This window comes from Oncorhynchus kisutch, linkage group LG13, assembly GCF_002021735.2.
Source record: "Oncorhynchus kisutch isolate 150728-3 linkage group LG13, Okis_V2, whole genome shotgun sequence".
Taxonomy (NCBI): Eukaryota; Metazoa; Chordata; class Actinopteri; order Salmoniformes; family Salmonidae; genus Oncorhynchus; species Oncorhynchus kisutch.
Window position 1 is genome coordinate 16,041,046 of NC_034186.2, and position 23,696 is coordinate 16,064,741.

The 23,696-nt window shown below is 42.1% G+C and overlaps 1 protein-coding gene across 8 annotated transcripts in view; it reads right to left on the reverse strand.

Moving 5' to 3' along the window:
* LOC109902827 (G-protein-signaling modulator 2-like) overlaps nucleotides 1-21,712 on the reverse strand; it is a 26,641-nt gene extending 4,929 nt beyond the window's left edge. The window contains exons 1-4 of one of the 8 annotated variants that reach the window (XM_031785678.1): nucleotides 4,457-4,880; nucleotides 1,954-2,175; nucleotides 571-706; nucleotides 9-148 (exon numbers count right to left, since the gene is read on the reverse strand). In XM_031785678.1, coding sequence (XP_031641538.1) covers nucleotides 9-148; nucleotides 571-706; nucleotides 1,954-2,175; nucleotides 4,457-4,605 — 647 coding nt within the window. In that variant the 5' untranslated portion in view covers nucleotides 4,606-4,880. Of the gene's footprint in view, nucleotides 1-8; nucleotides 149-570; nucleotides 707-1,953; nucleotides 2,176-2,482; nucleotides 3,318-3,646; nucleotides 4,370-4,456; nucleotides 4,881-5,421; nucleotides 5,549-6,870; nucleotides 6,979-21,572 lie in introns of those variants that run through there. The other 7 variants (XM_020499492.2, XM_031785680.1, XM_020499491.2 and 4 more) reach the window with 7 other exon arrangements.
* Between the last annotated feature and the right edge of the window lie 1,984 nt (nucleotides 21,713-23,696).

The window sequence follows — 23,696 nt, forward strand, 5'->3', positions numbered from 1 at the left end:
TAACTCACTCGTAATACTCTGTGGCTTTGTTCAGAGCGACCTTGGCCTCCTCAGGGATTTCTCCTGGCTCTGCTCCAGTCCAGCAGATGCTTTTCCCCTTGGCATGGTAAACGTTGCCAAAATTATACAGCGCTCGGGCCTGCCCAACCTACATGCACACACAGGCACCACCAGACAGGAACAGACCAATATAACCAACGTTGTAATTATACACTTAAAATACATTACCCAGCACACAAACACAGGGGTCGGGCGTTAAACTATTCTAGACATCAGCACATAACTATTCCTCAGTTATTCCAGTTCCACAACTATTCAGCTGTGAAAGACCAAGCTGCTGCCTGTTATGGCCACCACCAGTGGTCACCAGCCCTAGTCCTGGAGAGTCCTGGGTATTCACACTTTCGTTCCAGTCTAGCACTAAATCCCAGTTAACCATGTTTTGGTTGAATGTTTGAATCAGATGTCTTAGTGTTGGGCTGGATCCACGATCAGCACACCTTTCAGCTTTCCAGGACCAGGGTTGATGACTACTACTCATTACAATCACAGTATATTACTTGAACTCACCTTATCATACATCCCTCTGGTAATGTCATAGTGTCTTTGGCAACAGACCACTGCTTCATCAAACCTTCCCAAAACCTTCAAAGTGTTCCCAAGGTTACCACTGGCTTTTGCTTCTCCAAGTTCATCTCCAATGGTTCTGGAGAGAAATCACATCCCCACACAGAATCTTAGACATTTCAACGATTGACAGTGCCATGCCACTTCCCCAGCTCTCATTTCTTCAGACATTTACCTTTAAGAGCTTAACAAACCTCGGCTTGGACCAGTTTTCAAGAGCAGCATAGCTCCTCTACTTGCCTAGTCTTATGACGTCTTCACTTGAATAAAGGCAGACCTTAGGTTCTAAGGGTCATGGCGGTGCTGTGTACCTGATCATAGTGAGGTCATGGCGGTGCTATGTACCTGGTCAGAGTGAGATCATGGCGGTAGTGTGCACCTGGTCAGAGTGAGGTTGTAGCTGTTTTGTGATGTCATGGCGGTGCTGTGTACTTGGTCAGTGTGAGGTCCTGCTAAGTGTGTGTACCTGGTGAGGTTGAGGTCGTGGAGATGCTGTGTACCTGGTGAGGTTGAGGTCGTGGAGATGCTGTGTACCTGGTGAGGTTGAGGTCGTGGAGATGCTGTGTACCTGGTGAGGTTGAGGTCGTGGAGATGCTGTGTACCTGGTGAGGTTGAGGTCGTGGAGATGCTGTGTACCTGGTGAGGTTGAGGTCGAGGCGGTGCTGTGTACATGGTGAGGTCGAGGCGGTGCTGTGTACCTGGTGAGGTCGAGGCGGTGCTGTGTACCTGGTGAGGTCGAGGCGGTGCTGTGTACCTGGTGAGGTCGAGGCGGTGCTGTGTACCTGGTGAGGTCGAGGCGGTGCTGTGTACCTGGTGAGGTCGAGGCGGTGCTGTGTACCTGGTGAGGTCGAGGCGGTGCTGTGTACCTGGTGAGGTCGAGGCGGTGCTGTGTACCTGGTGAGGTCGAGGCGGTGCTGTGTACCTGGTGAGGTCGAGGCGGTGCTGTGTACCTGGTGAGGTCGAGGCGGTGCTGTGTCCCTGGTGAGGTTGAGGAGGTGCTGTGTCCCTGGTGAGGTTGAGGTTGTGGTGGTGCTGTGTACCTGGTGAGGTCGTGGCGGTGCTGTGTCCCTGGTGAGGTTGAGGTCGTGGCGGTGCTGTGTACCTGGTGAGGTCGAGGCGGTGCTGTGTACCTGGTGAGGTCGTGGCGGTGCTGTGTACCTGGTGAGGTCGAGGCGGTGCTGTCTACCTGGTGAGGTCGAGGCGGTGCTGTGTACCTGGTGAGGTCGAGGCGGTGCTGTGTACCTGGTGAGGTCGAGGCGGTGCTGTGTACCTGGTGAGGTTGAGGCGGTGCTGTGTACCTGGTGAGGTCGAGGCGGTGCTGTGTACCTGGTGAGGTTGAGGTCGTGGCGGTGGTATTCTAGAGCCTTGCTGTACTCCTGCAGGTGGAAGTAGGCGTTGCCCAGCTGGCTGTAGATGGCGCTGAGGATCTGGAGGTCCTCTGTGCCAACCTGGATTGCCGACTCAAAGAAGGATACCCCGGCACGGTAATTCCCCACCTTACACTGCCTCTCCCCCTCCAGGGCCAACTCCAGACAAGACGTCTCCATCCTAGAACGAGAAGAAGAACACTTTATAGCCCATAGTCTCTGTGTGTGTGTGCGTGATCAGACTATCTAGGAACATAAACTAATATCAGAGGAAATTCAGGATAAAACAACATTAAAAGCCAACAACAACAACCACCACCACTTGACAACAAATATACACATATGATAAGATAGAAAAAAGCAAAAGAGTACTGCCCCATTCAGGTCTGTTTGCACACATGACAGCTGCTATCATTGTCAAGCCAAATGGCATGACAAGAGTTGGCATGATAGCACAAACAGACTGGCACTCAAGCTGGCACAATTACCGTGTATGGATGAAGACCATCATGAAAATAAAATAACCGCCTTAGCCGTAAATAAAACAACAGCTGACTGAAGATGGGACCGCCGGGAATTTATGCGATTGAGTCAGTTTCGGCCATAACATGGACTCTTAAAAATGTTATGAACATTTGATCAGAGTTTCTAAACCCCGAGGTCCAACATCGTGATACTTTCGGGGACTCCTGCGAAGCAGACTCGACCAGGGTTTGGGAAGTCAAAGAGATAAGTTAAAAATGATTCCCTAGTTGTTCATTTCCTCGATTTCTAAAGGCACGACCTACATTCCAGCCCATGTCTTAAGTAGCTAAACATTTTATTACTCCAACTTTATGAAACTGACACGTTTTTCCTTTAGCCAAAGACAACTTTACCGAAGGAGTGACTTTCGTTTGATTGCATGCACATGCGCAGTTCGTCGTGACACAACCGTTAGACCCAATGACGTGTTTCTGCGCGCATGTTTAGCTAGCCAACGTCGCCTTGACATCGCCTAAAGCTGTGATCGGGGACTTCCGTTGGAGAAGCAGTTTCTAAAATTCTTCATACTAAATCATCTTTGTTTTGTTGCGCCTTGCAGAAACAAGCAACTGGGTCTTCGGTTGCCAAGGCAACGCACCCCACAATGCAGCAGTGCACATAAATATAATCAATAGAAAGGGCTTGGAACCTCTAACCCTGGCATTTTGACTGGTAAACCCATGGGTACACTGGCAATGGCTGTCTGGTATTGTGATGCAATAATTTCCATGTTAATGTAGAATGTTCATTCAAATTATGTTACTGATGTGGCTCATGCAATGGAATATATTGTTTGTAATGTCAGTTGAGTTGAATCAACAAATCATAGCACATATTTTACACATTTTACAGCAGTCCACCCAACATCATGCCATCATTGACATGACTGGGGATGCCTGTTCTATATATTCAATTTCTATGGCAGCACATGCAGTTCGTAGCAGATGAGAGGAGAAAATGTGTAGTCATATTTTTTTTGTATAATAATAATATTATTATTTAATTTTTTGGCTATTCAAATAGTTATTACGGTGAAGTGGTCATTTGGCTGTCCAATTACTGTCATCCAAAATTCCATGACCATCAACAGCCCTACACCAGACCAATAACATGGACTGTAGAAATACCTTGTCATGTTGGTATACAGAACCAAACTTCTCTCCACCAATGCAGTTCGGCTCCACAGCACACCCATATGTGTTTGTGGTTAGGATCTGCATCTATACTGTAGAACTCCACAGTCCACACCCTGCCACCACTGGCTTCTAAAACAGCTGTGGTTGGTTACTCCTCCAGGAGGTTCTGTTGCTTTCTTAAAAGGAAAGGCTTCAGGCTTCCTTTCATGCCACTACAGATAGACAGAAAAACAATAACAAGTGATTCCATATGCTCTCTCCAGGATAGCAATGTCGTTCACCAGACTCTTGGGCTATTAGCCTGGGGAAGAGATTATCTACCAGGTGAATATAGTGCTGAGGTGGTGGAAACTATGGGATTATTATGACATCACATCATTATAACCTACATCATGGCTTAGTCCAAGCATGACTCCCACCTCCATATGGCACAGCATATTACATACAGTATGCTGTATGCATGGGGTCTGGAGTGGTAAGAACATTGTCAACTCAATCCAATACCTGAAATACAATAACCACCTGCTCTATTCATACCAAACACTTCCCAGCATCTGATTCAAACTTCAGTGAACATTAGCTGACTGAAATATAGCACTTCATGAACAGCAACAAACCAATGTCCATCTCAAGACAAATCGTTACAGTGTTTAGAGTTATATTAGAATATAATGCCTAAGTTTTGGGCCAGGCAAGAGCAGTATTCAATAGACCTCAGTGCTGTACCTGTAAACAACATACAGTACTGTACCTGTAAACAACATACAGTACTGTACCTGTAAACAACATACAGTACTGTACCTGTTGCCTCTTTTCATCCTCACCCACTCTCGAACCCTTGACAGGATGGACATCTCAAGCTTCTCGATCACTCTGTCACTGGCTATGATCGAGACCTGCTCCTTCAGGGTGAGACAACTCAGTTGCTGTCGTTTCACGTGCTGACACATACCGAGGACGGTGACCTATTAGCCAGCCCAGACAAAAAACCTCCTCTCCCTAGTAAGACTCTCCGCCAACGACACAGTCTCTAAAACAGTCTCTCTGACCTGCCGTAACAGCACAACTTTGGGCTACAACTGCCTTCTGTCCAGAGATTCCTGACCCCTCCCAGTTGGATGTCCAGACTGTCAAATCTTTTGTTGACAGTTCAGTCAGGGCTTCAGTCTCTGGGTAACTTTAGGTTTTCGCGTACAAGAATGGGTTCAGGAGTTGTGACTACAGTAAGCTGGGCTAAGCCGACTGCTGCATTTCTGGTTCAGCCTCCCTCCTCATCTGGGCCACCGGCTGGTGTGTGTCACATCTCATTAGCCAGCATGTTCAGAGGTAATTACAGGGGCTACTAAGTGGCTCCGGGGACGACTAATGCACTCTGTCAAACTCACTCCTTTTTACTGGTGTCACAATAAAGCAGTTAGCCATAATACTGGACACTTATTGAAAGATGTTATTGTCTTGAAACAGATCTTAATAAAAAGAGACGAGATGCAGTGAACCCGTACATATGAGAGTCAGTGAGGTCGGACTCTTTAGCCGCGTTCACATTGGCACTTTGAAGTGACTCAAATCCTATTTATTTGCGTATCCAATTCAAATCTGTTATTTTTCCTGCATTCTGTCAGTTTGAAAAGAACATGTGGTAGCTAATTAGCTTGTTAATTGTTTACAAACAAATGAGTGAATGTGCTAGAAAGCACAACAGCTAGCTAGGACTCATTTTGAAAGATGGATTATCTTATTCTTTAAGGCTTTAAAATTATTCTTACCCTATGATTGTGAACATGAAAGCAACTGAGAATGTCCATAGCAGGCATTGTCACCTTAGCTTGCTACATAACTTCTGAATGATAGGAAGCACAAGCACCACCAATCAGTCTACACCACTGCGCACACACCCGTCGTTACTATGACAACTAGCGTAGACTGAACACACATAAATCCGATTTGGTCATTTGTAACTTGCTGTTTGGACAGTCATTAGTCCAAAAAAGATTTGAAAAACAAAACTGATTTGAGTATTAAGGCCTGCAGTGTGAACAAGGCTTAAGTCACAGATATCATGAAGTCAGATACTACAGCAGCATATTGAACAGGGTAAAAACTCCATTCCCCACAATGCAGTTGTAGCCCTCTCCTTATCCTTCAATCAGGTAAATAAAGCCAATCTGTAGAAATCCACTTGTGTGTATTTAATGACTGTCCTGGCCCAAGATGCCCTTGGCTTGGTCAACCACTATGTCCACAAATTAGCTTTCACAAGGACAGATTGGCATCAAAGCTCCACAACCCCAACTGACCAGGCACTGGTTAGGTCAAGCCTCTGAGTTAGGCTATATTGAATTAAGGTTTCAGTCAAGGACATGAGATTATTTGTCTGTTGACCTGGATCTTTACTCCCATGAAATGAGGCGGGCTATTTTTACAAGCAAAAGAGATGTTGCTATGCAATCTATATGATATGGGAGTTTAAACATAGGATTGAATCCAATCCAGGGAATTCTATGGCTTTCTACCAAAAACCTCAAAGGCTGTTTGTCAACACATGTCAACGTATTCGACTGTCAGGGTAAGTGATGTTCTCAGACTAGGCCTATGTTCCAGGAAAACCGGTCTGTGAAATGACAATTGTATACATTTTGAAATATTCTTCAGTTCAGAAACACGCTCCAAAATTGAGAGTTCCCACCAATGTGTGGTTGGGTTCACACAGTGTGCGCTGTGGAGGACAGAAGCCAAACTGTATAGACATTTGAAAGCAAGTCAATCGCTTGAGGATTCTCATTAATGTTTCATTCTGCTATTAAATATTGACAGGAACGAGACACTGCTTACAACCCAGGCCTCTTTTGCCTACTCCAATAGGCCTCTCAGCTCCATATCACTGGCCTCCCACTGGGGGGTAGGTTTACTGAGACTGAGAAAACCTCTGTCATTGTCACCACAGGGAACACAGACTGAACACTGAATTAACCAAAATACACTGAACAAATAAACACAATACATTTTTGATAATACGCCAGATATGATTTTTAGTATACTCCTTTCCTACTGCCCTGGGAAAATGTTTTTTTCTTGAATTAGACTATGGTATAATTTTTTATAATATTCCTGCTTGCAGATCCCTTTAATTGATAAGCACTCAGCAGCAAGTCTTCAACATTCCAAAAAGGGCAGCATAGTTACATGCCCAAAACGAGAGGAGAGAACACACATACCTGTGGCGGACATGAAGAGCTTGCTGCTTGTCCTGCGCACTTAGCAGAGAAACACTGGTGTCCATTTGGGTGCATAGCAAGCAGAGAAGTCCTTATGTGATCCACATTAAAACCAGGTGGGGAAAAAGAGAGCTGTAGAGCATGGTGGGGGGATCCCAACCAACCATCTGGGAGAAATAAAATTCAGTTGCTTAAATAAATTTAATCCAGATGTAAACAAATTCAAAAGGAAGTCATGAAGCCACTGCTGTGTGAGTGCCAGAGGGCAAGAGACACAGTGATACAAATACCCCACGCAAACACTCTACAAGGGAACAAAGACCTCGCACAGGTAAAGTAAGCTCCCCCTCTCTCATTTCACTTGTTCCACTCTCCATCTCTCAATCACCCTCGATCTACCCATCTCTGTTCCATTAGAGGGAAACTGGAGATGCTGTGTGAGGGCAAGGCCTTATTCTCCATGTGCAGCAGCAACACTGACCCACTGACACAGGTACAGTAGCCAGAAGCTGCATCAGCTGGACATATCAATGGTGAAGGTCATTTCCATGGAAAAGGATGTGAATGTGAAGTTCATAGGAGCATATCAAATGGTGTCAAATGAAAGATAAGAGTCTATATTTTGGGGAAATTAAGGCAAAGATATGTTTTCAACCATTTTCTATCCTAAAAATGTGGAAAAAGCAAAGGCTTTGATTTCTGGTCACACAGTTAGAACAGGGGTCTTAAAAAACATCTACTAGAAGTCTTAAACAATGACATGCTGGTGGGTGGTAACATTAAAATAAAACCCAGCCCTGAAACGAAATGTAGGCTGAAAATAATTTATAATAGGAAAAGACACCACATTCACACGGATTTGCAAAAGTGGGCAGTTCGGATTTGTCACTTCAAGCCCAAAATTATTCAGAAAATGACAACCTTGATAAAGATGAGCAATTCAACGTATATTCCACATCGGTTCAACGCAATTTCCAGTGTGTGCCCAGTGGGCAATGACTGTATAAAATAAATAATTCTATATTGTATGCTCAAAAAACTTGGGAAATTATATTATTTATACTAATATTTGCTCAGAGAAAGAGTGTTTAAAAAGTTTTTTTTTTCTCTCTCAAAAAGTTAGTGGTCAAAAATATTAACACCCCTAAAAAAAGTGTATAAATAAAGTAGTCAAAAGTTTAGAATTTGGTTCCATATTCCTTGCACAAAATGACTATTAAGTTTGTGACTCTACATTATGTTTCAGATTATTTTGTGCCCAATAGAAATTAATGGTAAATAATGTATTGCCATTTTGTAGTTGCTTGTATGATAAGAATATAATGTTTCTAAACATCTCTACATTAAATGTGGGTGCTACTATGAATACAGACAGTCCTGAATTGTGAATAACGATGATTGAGAAAGTTACAGAGGGTCAAAGATCACACCCTCAAGACATGCTAATGTCTCACCATTACCAATAACATGGGAGGTTAACATGCCTTGGGGGTATGATCCTTGACCCTCTGTAAAGCATGTTACACACAGAGAATCTCACTGCCGTAGGTACTTATCACAGTGGGAGGATGTTCTTTCTCTTGCTAGAACAAAAGCGGTACTTGCTGCGTGCAGACCCTGGTAGTGATGATTCTTCTTGTAGAATTGCAATGCCTGTCACTGGCCAACAACTTGACTATGAGCCAATCAGAATGCACAAACCCCTATCTGGGGGAGCAAACAAAAAAAGTGGAAACAAATAGGGCATTTTCTCTGTACATCCATGGATGAGCCAGTCACACTTCATATGCAATGTAGGCTATGGGATTGGCTTAGCTAGCTAAGTGTACAAACGCAATGCACACAGCACTAAACACTTCCTCCAAGCTAGTGAACCACTGTAGCTAGTATTGGACATTTTAATTAAATCACAATGGATTAGCTAGTTTCCATGAAACAGCTGCCAAGTCAGTGCAGTGTCCTTCGCTTGTATGTTTTGCTGGCTAGCGATTGTGTATCGCTGCAGAATGCTGTGGTAGCCATACTGGTTAAGTGTGCCTTGAATTCTAAATAAATCACTGAAAGTGTCACCAGCAAAACACCCCCACACCATAACACCTGCTCCATGCTTTACGGTGGGAAAAACACATGCGGAGACCATGGAATCAAAATCTCAAATTTGGACTCCAGACCAAAGCACAAATTTCCACTGGTCTAATGTCCATTGCTCATGTTTCTTGGCCCAAGCAAGTCCCTTATTTTTATTGGTGTCCTTTAGTAGTGGTTTCTTTGCAGAAATTCGACCATGAAGGCCTTATTCACACTTATTCCTCTGAACAGTTGGTCCTGTGTGAATTTAAGTATGCTCTCTCTAATTCTCTCTTTCTCTCGGAGGACCTGAGCCCTAGGTCCATGCCTCAGGACTACCTGGCATGATGACTCCTTGCTGTCCACAGTCCACCTGGCCGTGCTGCTTCTTAAGTTTCAACTGTTCTGCCTGCGGCTATGGAATCCTGACCTGTTCACCGGACGTGCTACCTGTCCCAGACCTGTTGTTTTCAACTCTCTAGAGACAGCAGGAGTGGTAGAGATACTCTTAATGATCGGCTATGAAAAGCCAACTGACATTTACTCCTGAGGTGCTGACTTGCTGCACCCTTGACAACTACTGTGATTATTATTATTTGACCATTATGGTCATTTATGAACATTTGAACATCTTGGCCATGTTCTGTTATAATCTCCACCCGGCACAGCCAGAAGAGGACTGGCCTCCCCTCATAGCTTGGTTCCTCTCTAGGTTTCTCCCTAGGTTTTGGCCTTTCTAGAGAGTTTTTCCTAGCCACCGTGCTTCTACACCTGCATTGCTTGCTGTTTGAGGTTTTAGGCTGGGTTTCTGTACAGCACTTTGAGATATCAGCTGATGTACGAAGGGCTATATAAATACATTTGATATGATTTTGATTTGATTTATTTGGTGGCATTGCCTTTAAATGGTTTAACTTGGGTCAAACGTTTCGGGTAGCCTTCCACAAGCTTCCCACAATAAGTTGGGTGAATTTTGGCCTCCTGACAGAGCTGGTGTAACGGAGTCAGGTTTGTAGGCCTCCTTGCTCGCACATGCTTTTTCAGTTCTGCCCACAAATTTTGGATTGAGGTCAGGGCTTTGTGATGGCCACTCCAATACCTTTACTTTATTGTCCTTAAGCCATTTTGCCACAACTTTGGAAGTATGCTTGGGGTCATTGTCCATTTGGAAGACCCATTTGCGACCAAACTTTAACTTTAACTTTAACTTTAACTGATGTCTTGAGATGTTGCTTCAATATATCCACATAATTTTCCCTTGTCATGATGCCATCTATTTTGTGAAGTGCCAGTCCCTCCTGCAACAAAGCACCCCCACAACATGATGCTGCCACCCCCGTGCTTCACGGTTGGAATGGTGTTCTTCAGCTTGCAAGCGTCCCCCTTTTCCTCCCAAACATAATGGTCATTATGGCCGAACAGTTCTATTTTTGTTTCATCAGACCAGAGGACATTTCTCCAAAAAGTACCATCTTTGTCCCCATGTGCAGTTGCAAACCGTAGTTTGGCTTTTTTATGGCGGTTTTGGAGCACTTTTGTACTTGTTTCCTCCAGCGTCTTCAAAACGGTCCTTTGCTGTTGAACAACACTTCTCGCACCAGTACGTTCATCTCTAGGAGACAGAACGCGTCTCCTTCCTGAGCGGTATGACGGTTGCGTGGTCTCATGGTGTTTATACTTGCGTACTATTGTTTGTACAGATGAACGTGGTTATCTTCAGGCATTTGGAAATTGCTCCCAATGATGAACCAGACTTTTTTTTCAGAGGTCTTGGCTGATTTCTTTAGCTTTTCCCATGATGTCAAGCGAAGAGGCACTGAGTTTGAAGGAAGGTCTTGAAATACATCTACAGGTACACCTCCAATTGACTCAAATTGTGTCAATTAGCCTATCAGAAGCTTCTAAAGCCATGACATAATTTTCTGGAATTTTCCAAGCTGTTTAAAGGCACAGTCAACTTAGTGTATGTAAACTTCTGACCCACTGGAATTGTGATACAGTGAATTATAAGTGAAATAATCTGTCTGTAAACAATTGTTGGAAAAATTACTTGTGTCATGCACAAAGCAGATGTCTTAACCGACTTGCCAAAACTATAGTTTGTTAACAAGAAATTTGTGGAGTGGTTGAAAAACGAGTTTTAATGACACCAACCTAAATGTATGTCAACTTCCGACTTCAACTGTACGTTTGGTAAGTAGGCTTCAGGGGTATCCATATTTTAATATTTTCATTGCTGGCATAGCACACAAGGGGGATGCTAAAAACACATGAAAAGCCCATTGGGCCTCTATTAACCAGAATGCTAACAGCATTAGCACAAACCAATAGCGAAATCACAGACACTGTTAGCTAAATGTTAACGTGCGAAAAGTAACATAACTAATTGCAAAGACAGGCAAATCCAGCTCATAAAGTTATTCACGCATAGCTAGTGGCTACTGCATGTCCTTTTCGTTGAGTGTGGACATTTACGATAAATTGTGCAAATGAACAAAGTTGTGATGCATGCTTTTTGAAAGGAACAGCAGTGTGTACACAGAGAAAAAGGGAGGAGAAAAAAACGCTAGGAAGCACAGGGGAAAAATGGCAACTGTACAGCTAACTCATCCATAGTACTTTGACTTCTTGCAGATAGCCATTGTAATATATCTGATGGGAAACATTTAGTAGTGAATTGCATACAAGTTTAACTTCATCACCTCATGTGTGCCTCACAGAGACTCACTGATAGATATAGAATGCTATGGACTCACCAGCTCCTGCTTTCTCCCGTTGTGCTATTTACAAATAAACACCTGACTGGCTCAACTTTTCTGGGGAACTACGGTAAACATAATGTCAAAGAATATATCAGGTGAAATGAAGAATGCAATCTGCTTGATCTCCTAACGTATTGCACAAGTTGACTGCAGGTATTCATTTAAAAAGATCTACAAATATTCAAATGTATTGAAAAACTTCAAATAAATTGTTGATGTATTGATGATATTGAAAAACCATCCTGTGGATTTTTCCAAATCCCCCTGTATACGGTATACCGCCCAAGCCTATTGAAAAGCACACTAAATCCAATGTTATGGTGGACTAATAGACTAAAGCGTTCCAGTTCCAATTTGAATGTGCTCTCTCAGTAATCTAATGCAGTAACAACATACAGTAAGATTAGGGCCAATATTGCTATATTGTAATTACTTCGCCACCACGGCCCATTTATTGCCTTAACTCCTGTATCTTACCTAATTTACACTCACTGTACATAGACTTTTTGTTTACTTTTGTTCTACTGTATTATTGACTATGTTTTGTTTATTCCATGTGTAACTCTGTGTTGTTGTATGTGTCGAATTGCTTTTCTTTATCTTGGCCAGGTCGCAGTTGCAAATGAGAACTTGTTCTCAACTAGCCTACCTGGTTAAATAAAGGTGAAATAAAAAATGAATTAAATATATATATATATCCTGTGGAGGGTTCAAAGTGGTTTAAGCCTCTTTTACCTACTTTCAAGACTGATGAGAGATGGGGATTCTGCCCCAAGCCCAGAGAAAGTTAATGACATTTCTAGATGGATGGGAAAAAAGAGAAGCACAGCAGAGAAAAGCGCTAGAATAGGTGATCAGAGTCAGCCAGCAATATGTCAGGACCTGATAGAAAATGTGGTTTCACTTTTGAGGCTTTGAAATAGAATAACATCATGATCATGCTGCAACAAGCCCACCATGCTGGAGTCAGGAAGTGGAACAGAAGGTAAGAGGGATAACACATTTGAATTGAGATGAGTAAAAAGAGACTCACCCAAATGATGATGAATGAAGAAGATCTCGCCAAAGTTCTTATTCACCTATTTATTGCCAAATATCCTGTCCTATTATTCAGACTTTATTTTTCTAAAACACCAAGAGGTGAGACTAACAGACCGTATTTCAACCGAATGAAATAAACCCCTTGATTTTGAAGAATATGACCTACCTTAGAGATTAATACAACGGTTTTAAGCTTTGTCATATTCTTAGGACCTATTACAGGATGCATTTGCTCCCTTGTTAACATTTTGCTGGTTGGTCCATTTGGTAGTATGCTATTTTTTGCTGGTGTTAGTATTCAGTGTTTCCCCTATATTCATTTAACAGTGCTGCAAAAAAACATGTATACAGTGTATTCGGAAAGTATTCAGACATTTGACTTTTCCACATTTTGTAACATTACAGCCTTATTCTAAAATGGATTAAACAGTTTTTTCCCCTCATCAATTTACATACTTTACACACTGACAATACACACTTTACACACTGACAATACACACTTTACACACTGACAATACACACTTTACACACTGACAATACACACTTTACACACTGACAATACATTTACATAAGTATTCAGACTCTTTACTCAGTAAAGTGTTGAAGCATCTTTGGCAGCGATTACAGCCTCAAGTCTTCTTGGGTATGACGCTACAAGCTTGGCACACCTGCATTTGGGGAGTTTCTCCCATTGTTCTCTGCAGATCATCTCAAGCGCTGTCAGTTTGGATGGGGAGTGTTGCTGCAGAGCTATTTTCACATCTCTCCAGAGATGTTCGATCGGGTTCAAGTCCGGGCTCTGTCTGGGCCACTCAAGGACATTCAGAGACTTGTCCCGAAGCCACTCCTGCGTTGTCTTGGCTGTTGTTATGATGGAAGGTGAACCTTCTCTCCATTGAGGTCCTGAGCGCTCTGGATCAGGTTTTCATTAAGGATCTCTCTGTACTACTCTCATCTTTCCCTCAATCCTGATGAGTCTCCCTGTCTCTGCCGCTGAAAAACATCCCCACAGCATGATGCTGCCACCACCATCCTTCACCTGGTGCCAGGTTTCCTCCAGACGTGACGCTTGGCATCCAGGCCAGAGTTCAATCTTGGTTTCATCAGACCAGAGAATTTTGTTGCTGATGGTCTGAGAGTCTTTAGGTGCCTTTTGGCAAACTTCAACTGGGCTGTCATGTGCTTTTACTGAGGAGTGGCTCCATCTGGCCACTCTACCATAAAGGAATCTCCACAGAGGAACTCTGGAGCTCTGTCAGAGTGACCATCGGATTCTCTGTCACCTCCCTGACTAAGGCCCTTCTCCCCCGATTGCTCAGTTTGGCGGGCGGGCAGCTTTAGGAAGAGTCTTGGTGGTTCCAAATTTCTTCCATTTAAGAATGATGGAGGCCACTGTGTTCTTAGAGCTCAATTTCGAGTCTCATAGCAAAGGGTCTGAATACTTTTTAGTTTTTCATTTTTAATACATTTTCAAACATAAAAAAAAAAGTTTTTGCTCTGTCATTATGTGGTATTGTGTGTAGATTGATGAAAAATGTATAATTTAATACATTTCAGAATAAGGCTATAACGTAATAAAATGTGGAAAAGGGGAAGGGGTATGACTACTTTTTGTGTGTGTGTGTGTGTGTGTGTGTGCGTGTGCATGTGTATAAATATATATAATAATATATATAATATATATATATAAATATACACACACACAGTAAATTCAGAAAGTATTCAGACCCCTTCGCCTTTTCCACATTTCATTAAGTTATAGCCTTATATTTTTTATATATATATATATATATATAGGGTTTTTCTTTATTTGTACTATTTTATATATTGTTCAATAATACTGAAGACTATTAAAGACTACTAACTATTAAATAACACATATGGAATCACGTAGTAACCAAAAAGGTGAGATTTGAGATTCCTCAAAGTAGCCAACATTTGCCTTGATAACAGCTTTGCAACCTCTTGGCATTCTCTCAACGAGCTTCATTAGGTAGTCAGCTGGAATGCATTTCAATTAACAGGTGTGCCTTGTTGAAAGTTAATTTGTGGAATTTCTTTCCTTCTTAATGTGTTTAAGCCAATCAGTTGTGTTGTGACAAGGTAGAGGTGGTATACAGAAGATAGCCCTATTTGGTAAAATACCAAGTCCATATTATGGCAAAAACAGCTCAAATAAGCAAAGAGAAATGACAATCCATCATTACTTTAAGACATGAAAGTCAGTCAATACAGAATATTTCTTTGAACTTTGAAAGTTTCTTCATGTGCAGTAGCAAAAACATCAAGCATTATGATGAAACTGGCTCTCATTAGGACCGCAGCTGGAAAGAAAGATGCAGGGTTACCTCTGCTGCAGAGGATAAGTTCATTAGAGTTACATTAGAGTTAGAGTTAGCCTCAGAAATTGCAGCCCAAATAAATGCTTCACAGAGTTAAAGCAACAGACACATCTCAACATCAACTGTTCAGAGGAGACTGCGTGAATCAGGCCTTCATGGTCGATTTGCTGCAAAGAAAATCGACCATTCCACTAAAGGACACCAATAATAAGAAGAGACTTGCTCAGGCCAAGAAACACGAGCAGTTAACATTAGACCGGTGGAAATCGGTCCTTTGGTCTGATGAGTCCTGATTTGAGATTTTTGGTTCAAATCGCAGTGTCTTTGTGAGACGCAGAGCAGGTGAACGGATGATCTCCGCATGTGTGGTTCCCACTGTGAAGCACGGAGGAGGAGGTGTGAAGGTGTGGGAATGCTTTGCTGGTGACACTGTCAGTGATTTATTTAGAATTTAAGGCACACTTAACCAGCATGGCAACCACAGCATTCTGCAGCGTAACACCATCCCATCTGGTTTGCGCTTAGTGGGACTACCATTTTTTTTCAACAGGACAATGACCAAACACACCTCCAGGCTGTGTAAGGGCTATTTGACCAAGAAGGAGAGTGATGTTGTGCTGCATCAGATGACCTGCCCTCCACAATCACCCGACCTCAACCCAATTGAGAAGGTTTGGGATGAGTTGGACCGCAGAGTGAAGGAAAAGCAGCCAACAATTGCTCAGCATATGTGGGAACTCCTGCATGACTGTTGGAAAAGCATTCCAGGTGAATCTGGTTGAGAGAATGCCAAGAGTGTGCAAAGCTGCCATCAAGGCAAAAAGTGGCTACTTTGAATAATCTCAAATATATTTAGATTTGTTCGCTATTATTCTACAATGTAAAAATAAAGAAAAATCCTGGAATGAGTAGGTGTATCCAAACTTTTGACTGGTACTGTAAGTATTCAGACCCTTTGCTATGAGACTCAAAATTGAGCTCAGGTGCATCCTGTTTCCATTGATCATCTTTGAGATGTTTGTTCAACTTGATTGGAGTCCACCTGTGGTAAATTCAAATGATTGGACATGATTTGGAAGGCACACACTTGTCTATATAAGGTCCTACAGCTGACAGTGCATGTCAGATCCAAAACCAAGCCATGAGGTTGAAGGAATTGTCCGTAGAGCCCCGAGACAGGATTGTGTCGAGGCACAGATCTGGGGAAGGGTACAAACAAATGTCTGCCGCATTGAAGGACCCCAATAATTCAGTGGCCTCCATCATTCTTAAATGGCAGAAATTTGGATCTACCAAGACTCTTCCTAGAGCTGGCCGCACGGCCAAACTGAGCAATCGGGGCGAAAAGGGTCTTTGTCAGGGAGGTAACCAAGAACCCGATGGTCACTTTGACAGAGCTCTGGAGTTACTCTGTGAAGATGGGAGAACCTTCCAGAAGGACAACCATCTCTGCAGCACTACACCAATCAGACCTTTCATGGTAGAGTGACCAGACGGAAGTCACTCCTCAGTAAAAGGCACATGACAGCCCGCTTGGAGTTTGCCAAAAGGCACCTAAAGACTGAGAAACAAGATTGAACTCTTTGGCCTGAATGCCATGCGTCGCCTCTCTAGGAAACTTGGCACCATCCCTACACTCAAAAAAATTAGAGGTACAACAAGGGTTCTTCTAAGATCCTCAAAGTTCTTCGAATAATCTTTAGGAGGTGGGGTTCATCGAGGAACTTCATTAGTTTGTGGGGGTTCTTGCAGGAACTGAACTGCCCAATTGAAACATTTGGATTTAAAAGGACAGAGGTGCAAACACTTAACTGAAAAATGTATAGATCTCCTCAATTTCAGGTAAGGTTTGTCCCTTGTATGATCTAAATGTATAATGTTTTATGATGATACCATCACTTTTCATAATTCTGCCAATCTTTCTAAAACAGAAAATGGACACAATTCAATGGATATCAAATCAACAAAGAGGTAAGAATATGTTGGGCTATAAGGATTATGTTAAAGGCTAGCTGTATTGGGTGCAGATGACTGAACTGCTCAATTTTGTGTCTGCAGGTATACAGACGAGGAGACATACACAGGTATGTCAATTGGTATTGGTATGTTACGCAGATCACATGTACCATCCACCCTTACCTCTTCAATGAAAATCCCATAGGCCTCTACATTATGGACAAGGTATGTGTATGAAAACAGACTCACCCTCTCTACACCTCTGGATATAACAGGAAACCTGTTCGCTCACCATACACTGCAAAATCATTCTGGCTATGGATAAGGAGAACATCAACCCGCCAGAGGATATATCCATTGGACCTGGGGCTCTACTGCGAGTTTACCTCATTTAAGACTTTTTTATTCTGCTTTGACACTAAAATCATAATATACACTGAACTCAAATATTGTGTTATTGTTATGATTATTATTAATAATAGGGGAGGGGGGTAGTTCAAAAATTAACACCAAAAGGTTCTTCGAGGATCTATTAAATGGTTATTCAAAGAACTTATAGGGGTTACCCCACATATTCAATTTGAAGAACCCTTAAATGATACTCCAGGGACCTTTTCTTTTTAGAGTGTATGGTGAAGCATGGTGGTGGCCGCATCATGCTGTGGGCATGCTTTTCAGCGACAGGGACTGGGAGACTCGTCAAGATCAAGGCAAAGATGAACGAAGCAAAGTACAGAGATCCTTGAAGAAAACCTGCTCCAGAGAGCTCAGGACCTCAGACTAGGGCAAAGGTTCACCTTCCAATAAGACAACGAACCTAAGCACACAGCCAAGACAATGCAGGAGTGGCTTTGGGACAAGTCTCTGAATGTCCTTGAGAGGCCCAGCCAGAGCCCGGACTTGAACCCGATCGAACATCTCTGGAGAGACCTGAAAATAGCTGTGCAGCAACGCTCCCCATTCAATCTGACAGTGCTTGAGGGGATCTGCAGAGAACAATGGGAGTAAATCCCCAAATACATGTGTGCCAAGCTTGTAGCGTCATACTCATGAAGACTCAAGGCTGTAATCGCTGTCAAAGGTGCTTCAATAAAGTACTGAGTAAAGGGTCTGAATACTTATGAAAATGTCATATTTCATTATATTTATTTTTGCTAAGATTTCAAAACATGTTTTTGCTTTGTCATTATGGGGTATTGTGTGTAGATGAATTAGAGGGGGAAACTATTTAATCCATTTTAGAACAAGGCTGTAACCTAACAATGTGGAAAAGGTAAAGGGGTCTGAATACTTTCCGAAGGCACTACATATTGCAGCTTTAAATCTACTTAAGTCTATGGCAAGACCTGAAAATGGTTGTCTAGCAATGATCAACAACCAATTTGACAGAGCTTGTAGAATTTTGAAAAGAATAATAAGTCTTAGAGACTTACACAAAACAGACTCACAGCTGTAAGCGCTGCCAAAGATGCTTCTACAAAGCATTGACTCAAGGGTGTGAATTTATGTAAATTATATATTTCTGCATTCCATTTTCAATGAATTTGCAACAATTTCTAAAAACATGTTTTCACTTTGTCATTATGGGGTATTGTGTGTAGATGGGTGAGAAACATTTGACAATTTAATACATTTTGAATTCAGGCTATGACACAGACAAATGTGGAATAAGTCAAGGGGTATGTATGAATACTTTCTGAAGGCACTGTATATATTCCTGCTGAAGCTGACTTTTTTTGGCTCAATGACTGGAAGTCTATGGGAACAGCTAGCTAACGCTAGTGGAATTTGTAATATATCATACAAATTTATATTCGTAACATATCATACAAAATGGATGATGGGCATCCACAAATCAAGACATACCATATGAACTGCAACACATGATACTAAATGGAGTGAGACAGATTTACATTTCCTATGTTATGTCTACCCCTGAGTCCAGGTTGTTTGAGTGGTGTTTTGGGAAACGTGTCACATCTTCGGCAGTTGTCGTCAATGAGCCAGACCCCCAAATTGGGGTCATCAGGCTAACTTGGGCAGACAATGTCTCTGTGATTTTTTTGAAGATCCATGTCCCTAGAGTTGGAAAATGTGTGATAGCTGGTGCTGCACGCTGCTACAACTATTTTTTTTTTATCGCCCATATTGTGCCATTGACATTAGAATGTTGGAAGCTTAGCCATAGAATGCCATGTAATGGGGCAGCTATGTTTTGGGATTGTACAGTCGTACCCAAAAGTTTTGAAAATGACACAAATATTAATTTCCACAAAGTTTGCTGCTTCAGTGTCTTTAGATATTTTTTGTCAGATGTTACTATGGAATACTGAAGTATAATTACAAGAATTTCATAAGTGTCAAAGGCTTTTATTGACAATTACATGAAGTTGGTGCAAAGAGTCAATATTTGCAGTTTTGACCCTTCTTTTTCAAGACCTCTGCAGTCTGCCCTGGCATGCTGTCAATTAACTTCTGGGCCACATCCTGACTGATGGCAGCACATTCTTGCATAATCAATGCTTGGAGTTTGTCAGAATTTGTGGGTTTTTGTTTGTCCACCCGCCACTTGAGGATTGACCACAAGTTCTCAATGGGATTAAGGTCTGGGGAGTTTCCTGGCCATGGACCCAAAATATCGATGTTTTGTTCCCCGAGCCACTTAGTTATTACTTTTGCCTTATGGCAAGGTGCTCCATCATGCTGGAAAAGTCATTGTTCGTCACCAAACCGTTCCTGGATGGTTTGGAGAAGTTGCTCTTGGAGGATGTGTTGGTACCATTCTTTATTCATGGCTGTGTTTCTTAGGCAAAATTGTGAGTAAGCCCACTCCCTTGGCTGAGAAGCAACCCCACACATGAATGGTCTCAGGATGCTTTACTGTTGGCATGACACAGGACTGATGGTAGCGTTCACCTCGTCTTCTCCGGACAAGCTTTTTTCTGGATGCCCCAAACAATCGGAAAGGGGAATCATCAGAGAAAATGACTTTACCCCAGTCCTCAGCAGTCCAATCCTTGTACCTTTTGCAGAATATCAGTCTGTTCCTGATATTTTTCCTGTAGAGAAGTGGCTTCTTTGCTGCCCTTCTTGACACCAGGCCATCCTCCAAAAGTCTTTGCCTCACTGTGCGTGCAGATGTACTCACAACTGCCTGCTGCCATTCCTGAGCAAGCTCTGTACTGGTGGTGCCCCGATCCCACAGCTGAATCAACTTTAGGAGACGGTCCTGGCGCTTGCTGGACTTTCTTGGGCGCCCTGAAGCCTTCTTCACAAAAATTGAACCGCTCTCCTTGAAGTTCTTGATGATCCGATAAATGGTTGATTTAGGTGCAATCTTACTGGCAGCAATATCCTTGCCTGTGAAGCCCTTTTTGTGCAAAGCAATGATGACGGCACACGTTTCCTTGCAGGTAACCATGATTTACAGAGGAAGAACAATGATTCCAAGCACCACCCTCCTTTTGAAGCTTCCAGTCTGTTTTTCGAACTCAATCAGCATGACAGAGTGATCTCCAGCCTTGTTCTCGTCAACACTCACACCTGTGTTAACGAGAGAATCACTGACATGATGTCAGCTGGTCCTTTTGTGGCAGGTCTGAAATGCAGTGGAAATGTTTTTGGGGGATTCAGTTCATTTGCATGGCAAAGAGGGACTTTGAAATTAATTGCAATTCATCTGATCACTCTTCATAACATTCTGGAGTATATGCAAATTGCCATCATACATACTGAGGTAGCAGACTTTGTGAAAATGTATATTTGTGTCATTCTCAAAACTTTTGGCCACGACTGAACATTTGGTAATAGTGGCACCAAATTGTGCACACACTGCAGGAACTGGTTTTTAGAAATATTTGTAGATGCAGGGCTTTCACAGAATTCACCCAAACAACTCAATAGGGTCTATTGGAGGATTTTCATTACCTTACCTGTATGAAATATAATTGTAGTATGCCCAAAAATATCTGAAAATGTTCATAATGATTTAGAATACACAACATTTCAGAACTTGTCAAACAACGCTTAAAACGTATCAGGGTTTTCTTTTTAAAGCCATGTAATTCTGATATGTACCCTAGAAGTCAAAGTTCTGTTTACCTGAACATTCTGAAAATGTGTCTGATGGATAGCTTTGAATGTAAGTTTTCCAATGACACCTGATTAAAGGGTATAATTGAGCAATATCTTGTATACTGACATTGTTTGACATAGGGGAAAATGTATGGGATGGGGGGATGAAAGAAAGAGTGATAACACAGAGAAAGTTATCATTTCTGCACTGCTATCACACATTTCCCAACTCTAGGGACATAAATCCATCCCCCTGATCCCCCTGGCTCATGGACTATTAAAACGGGCCCAGGACAGTAGACTACAACATACGAAAGACTGCAAAAAAAATGTTAGTAGTCTACATATTCATGTATTTCGCCTACGTTTCCGTGCATATATATTTATGTGCCCCAAAGTTAACAGGCAAAAGTTGTCATACGTGGAGTCATCTGGCACATAGTAGACTAAACAAACTTACCTTAAGTGTATTCAGATTCACCGTTCAAAGAGGTTTAGACTTTAGAAAACTAACAGCAAAATGCTATATATTGTTTTCAAGTAGATTTTTAGCAAAGACCTTGCTATAGTAAAAAAAATGTTTTATCTCCCCCTCCCCCAAAAACACATTGGCCAATGGCGTTATAGAGATTTTGAAGCTAAGCCACGCCTAATTTTTACATTAACCATGTTTCCATCATACTTTTTCATGCGGATGAATTACCTGACACATTAAAAGTAACGACTGGGATGATGGAAACGTTAAGTAAACGGGACACTTTTATAAATGTCGACAGACAATTTGTTCGTTCGACAAGGTGCGATATTTTCGTGTCGGTAAAATTCATTATGCGACAAACGCCTTTATGTGCAAAGATAATAACCATCAGTAAACTTTGAGTCACGCTGTGATATGTTGTGTGGTCCTCCCTCTACTACTCGTGAAAGCATGCAGATTATTATGCTGCAGATTAAATGGGTTATGATAATATCGAGGGTCTTATTCTGGTGACATAATGATCGATGCTTGGCAGCCGTTTGACAAAATACAAATAGGCCTAATATCGCTCTTATCCATAATATTATCATAATGGAGGTAGTCTGCGAGCTGTTGGCTAGTGCGCACGTGCCAAGACCAGAGTGAACACATTTTCTATATAATGCAACAGTTTTTGTGACAACTCAATACAGTTGAAAATGCAATGGACACCTTTGAACTTGTATTTTCCATTCGGTACAATAGAATTTAACAGCAAATGTTATTTTTGTGTGCACTATGTCATCACGCACATCATTTTATTCACAAAATCAGTTTGATGGAAACATCTCTGGTGGGGAAATGCGCATATTGTTTTATGCCGATTTTAGATATTCGCATGAAAATCCGTTTAAAATTGGATGGAAACCTAGCTACTGAATGCATGACCAATTACATTTCAATATGATACATTGTAACTTATTATTTAAAAAACTTTTTTAACCAGGTAGGCTAGTTGAGAACAAGTTCTCATTTACAACCGCGACCTGGCCAAGATAAACGCATAGCAGTGTGAACAGACAACACAGAGTTACACATGGAGTAAACAATTAACAGGTCAATAACACAGTAGAAAGAAAAAAAGAGTCTATATACATTGTGTGCAAAAGGCATGAGGACGAATATGTAGCGAGGGCCCGCCGACTAGAGCATACAGGTCCCAGTGGTGGGTGGTATAAGGTGCTTTAGTAACAAAACGGGTGGCACTGTGATAAACTGCATCCAGTTTGCTGAGTAGTGTATTGGAAGCTATTTTGTAGATGACATCGCCGAAGTCGAGGATCGGTAGGATAGTCAGTTTTACTAGGGTAAGTTTGGCGGCGTGAGTGAAGGAGGCTTTGTTGCGGAATAGAAAGCCGACTCTAGATTTGATTTTAGATTGGAGATGTTTGATATGAGTCTGGAAGGAGAGTTTACAGTCTAGCCAGACACCTAGGTACTTATAGATGTCCACATATTCTAGGTCTGAACCATCCAGGGTGGTGATGCTAGTCGGGCGTGCGGGTGCAGGCAGCGAACGGTTGAAAAGCACGCATTTGGTTTTACTTGCGTTTAAGAGCAGTTGGAGGCCACGTAAAGAGTGTTGTATGGCATTGAAGCTCGTTTGGAGGTTAGATAGCACAGTGTCCAAGGAAGGGCCAGAAGTATACAGAATGGTGTCGTCTGCATAGAGGTGGATCAGAGAATCGCCCGCAGCAAGAGTAACATCATTGATATATACAGAGAAAAGACAGTTGCTGTTATCAAGGTTACTTTGAGACAAAGGTGGCATTAGACTACTACTACTATCAGTAGACTTGAAGGTCTGTAGCCCACTCTAGTCGGGTGTGTTCAGTAGGCTATTTGAGTAAGAAATTCAATCTCATTCAGATGCCTCTGGATTAGGTGAATGGAAGTAATAACATGCAAGACCACTTAATGTATTGCTTTATATCTCAATAAATGTTGTTCAATCTCTTCTGATCTATTTCAAAAAAAAAAAAATGCTGGCCCAGGGAAGTGCTCCCTGCTGGCCCACGTTTACCTTAACGTATATTTTTATTTTTTATTTTATTTCACCTTTATTTA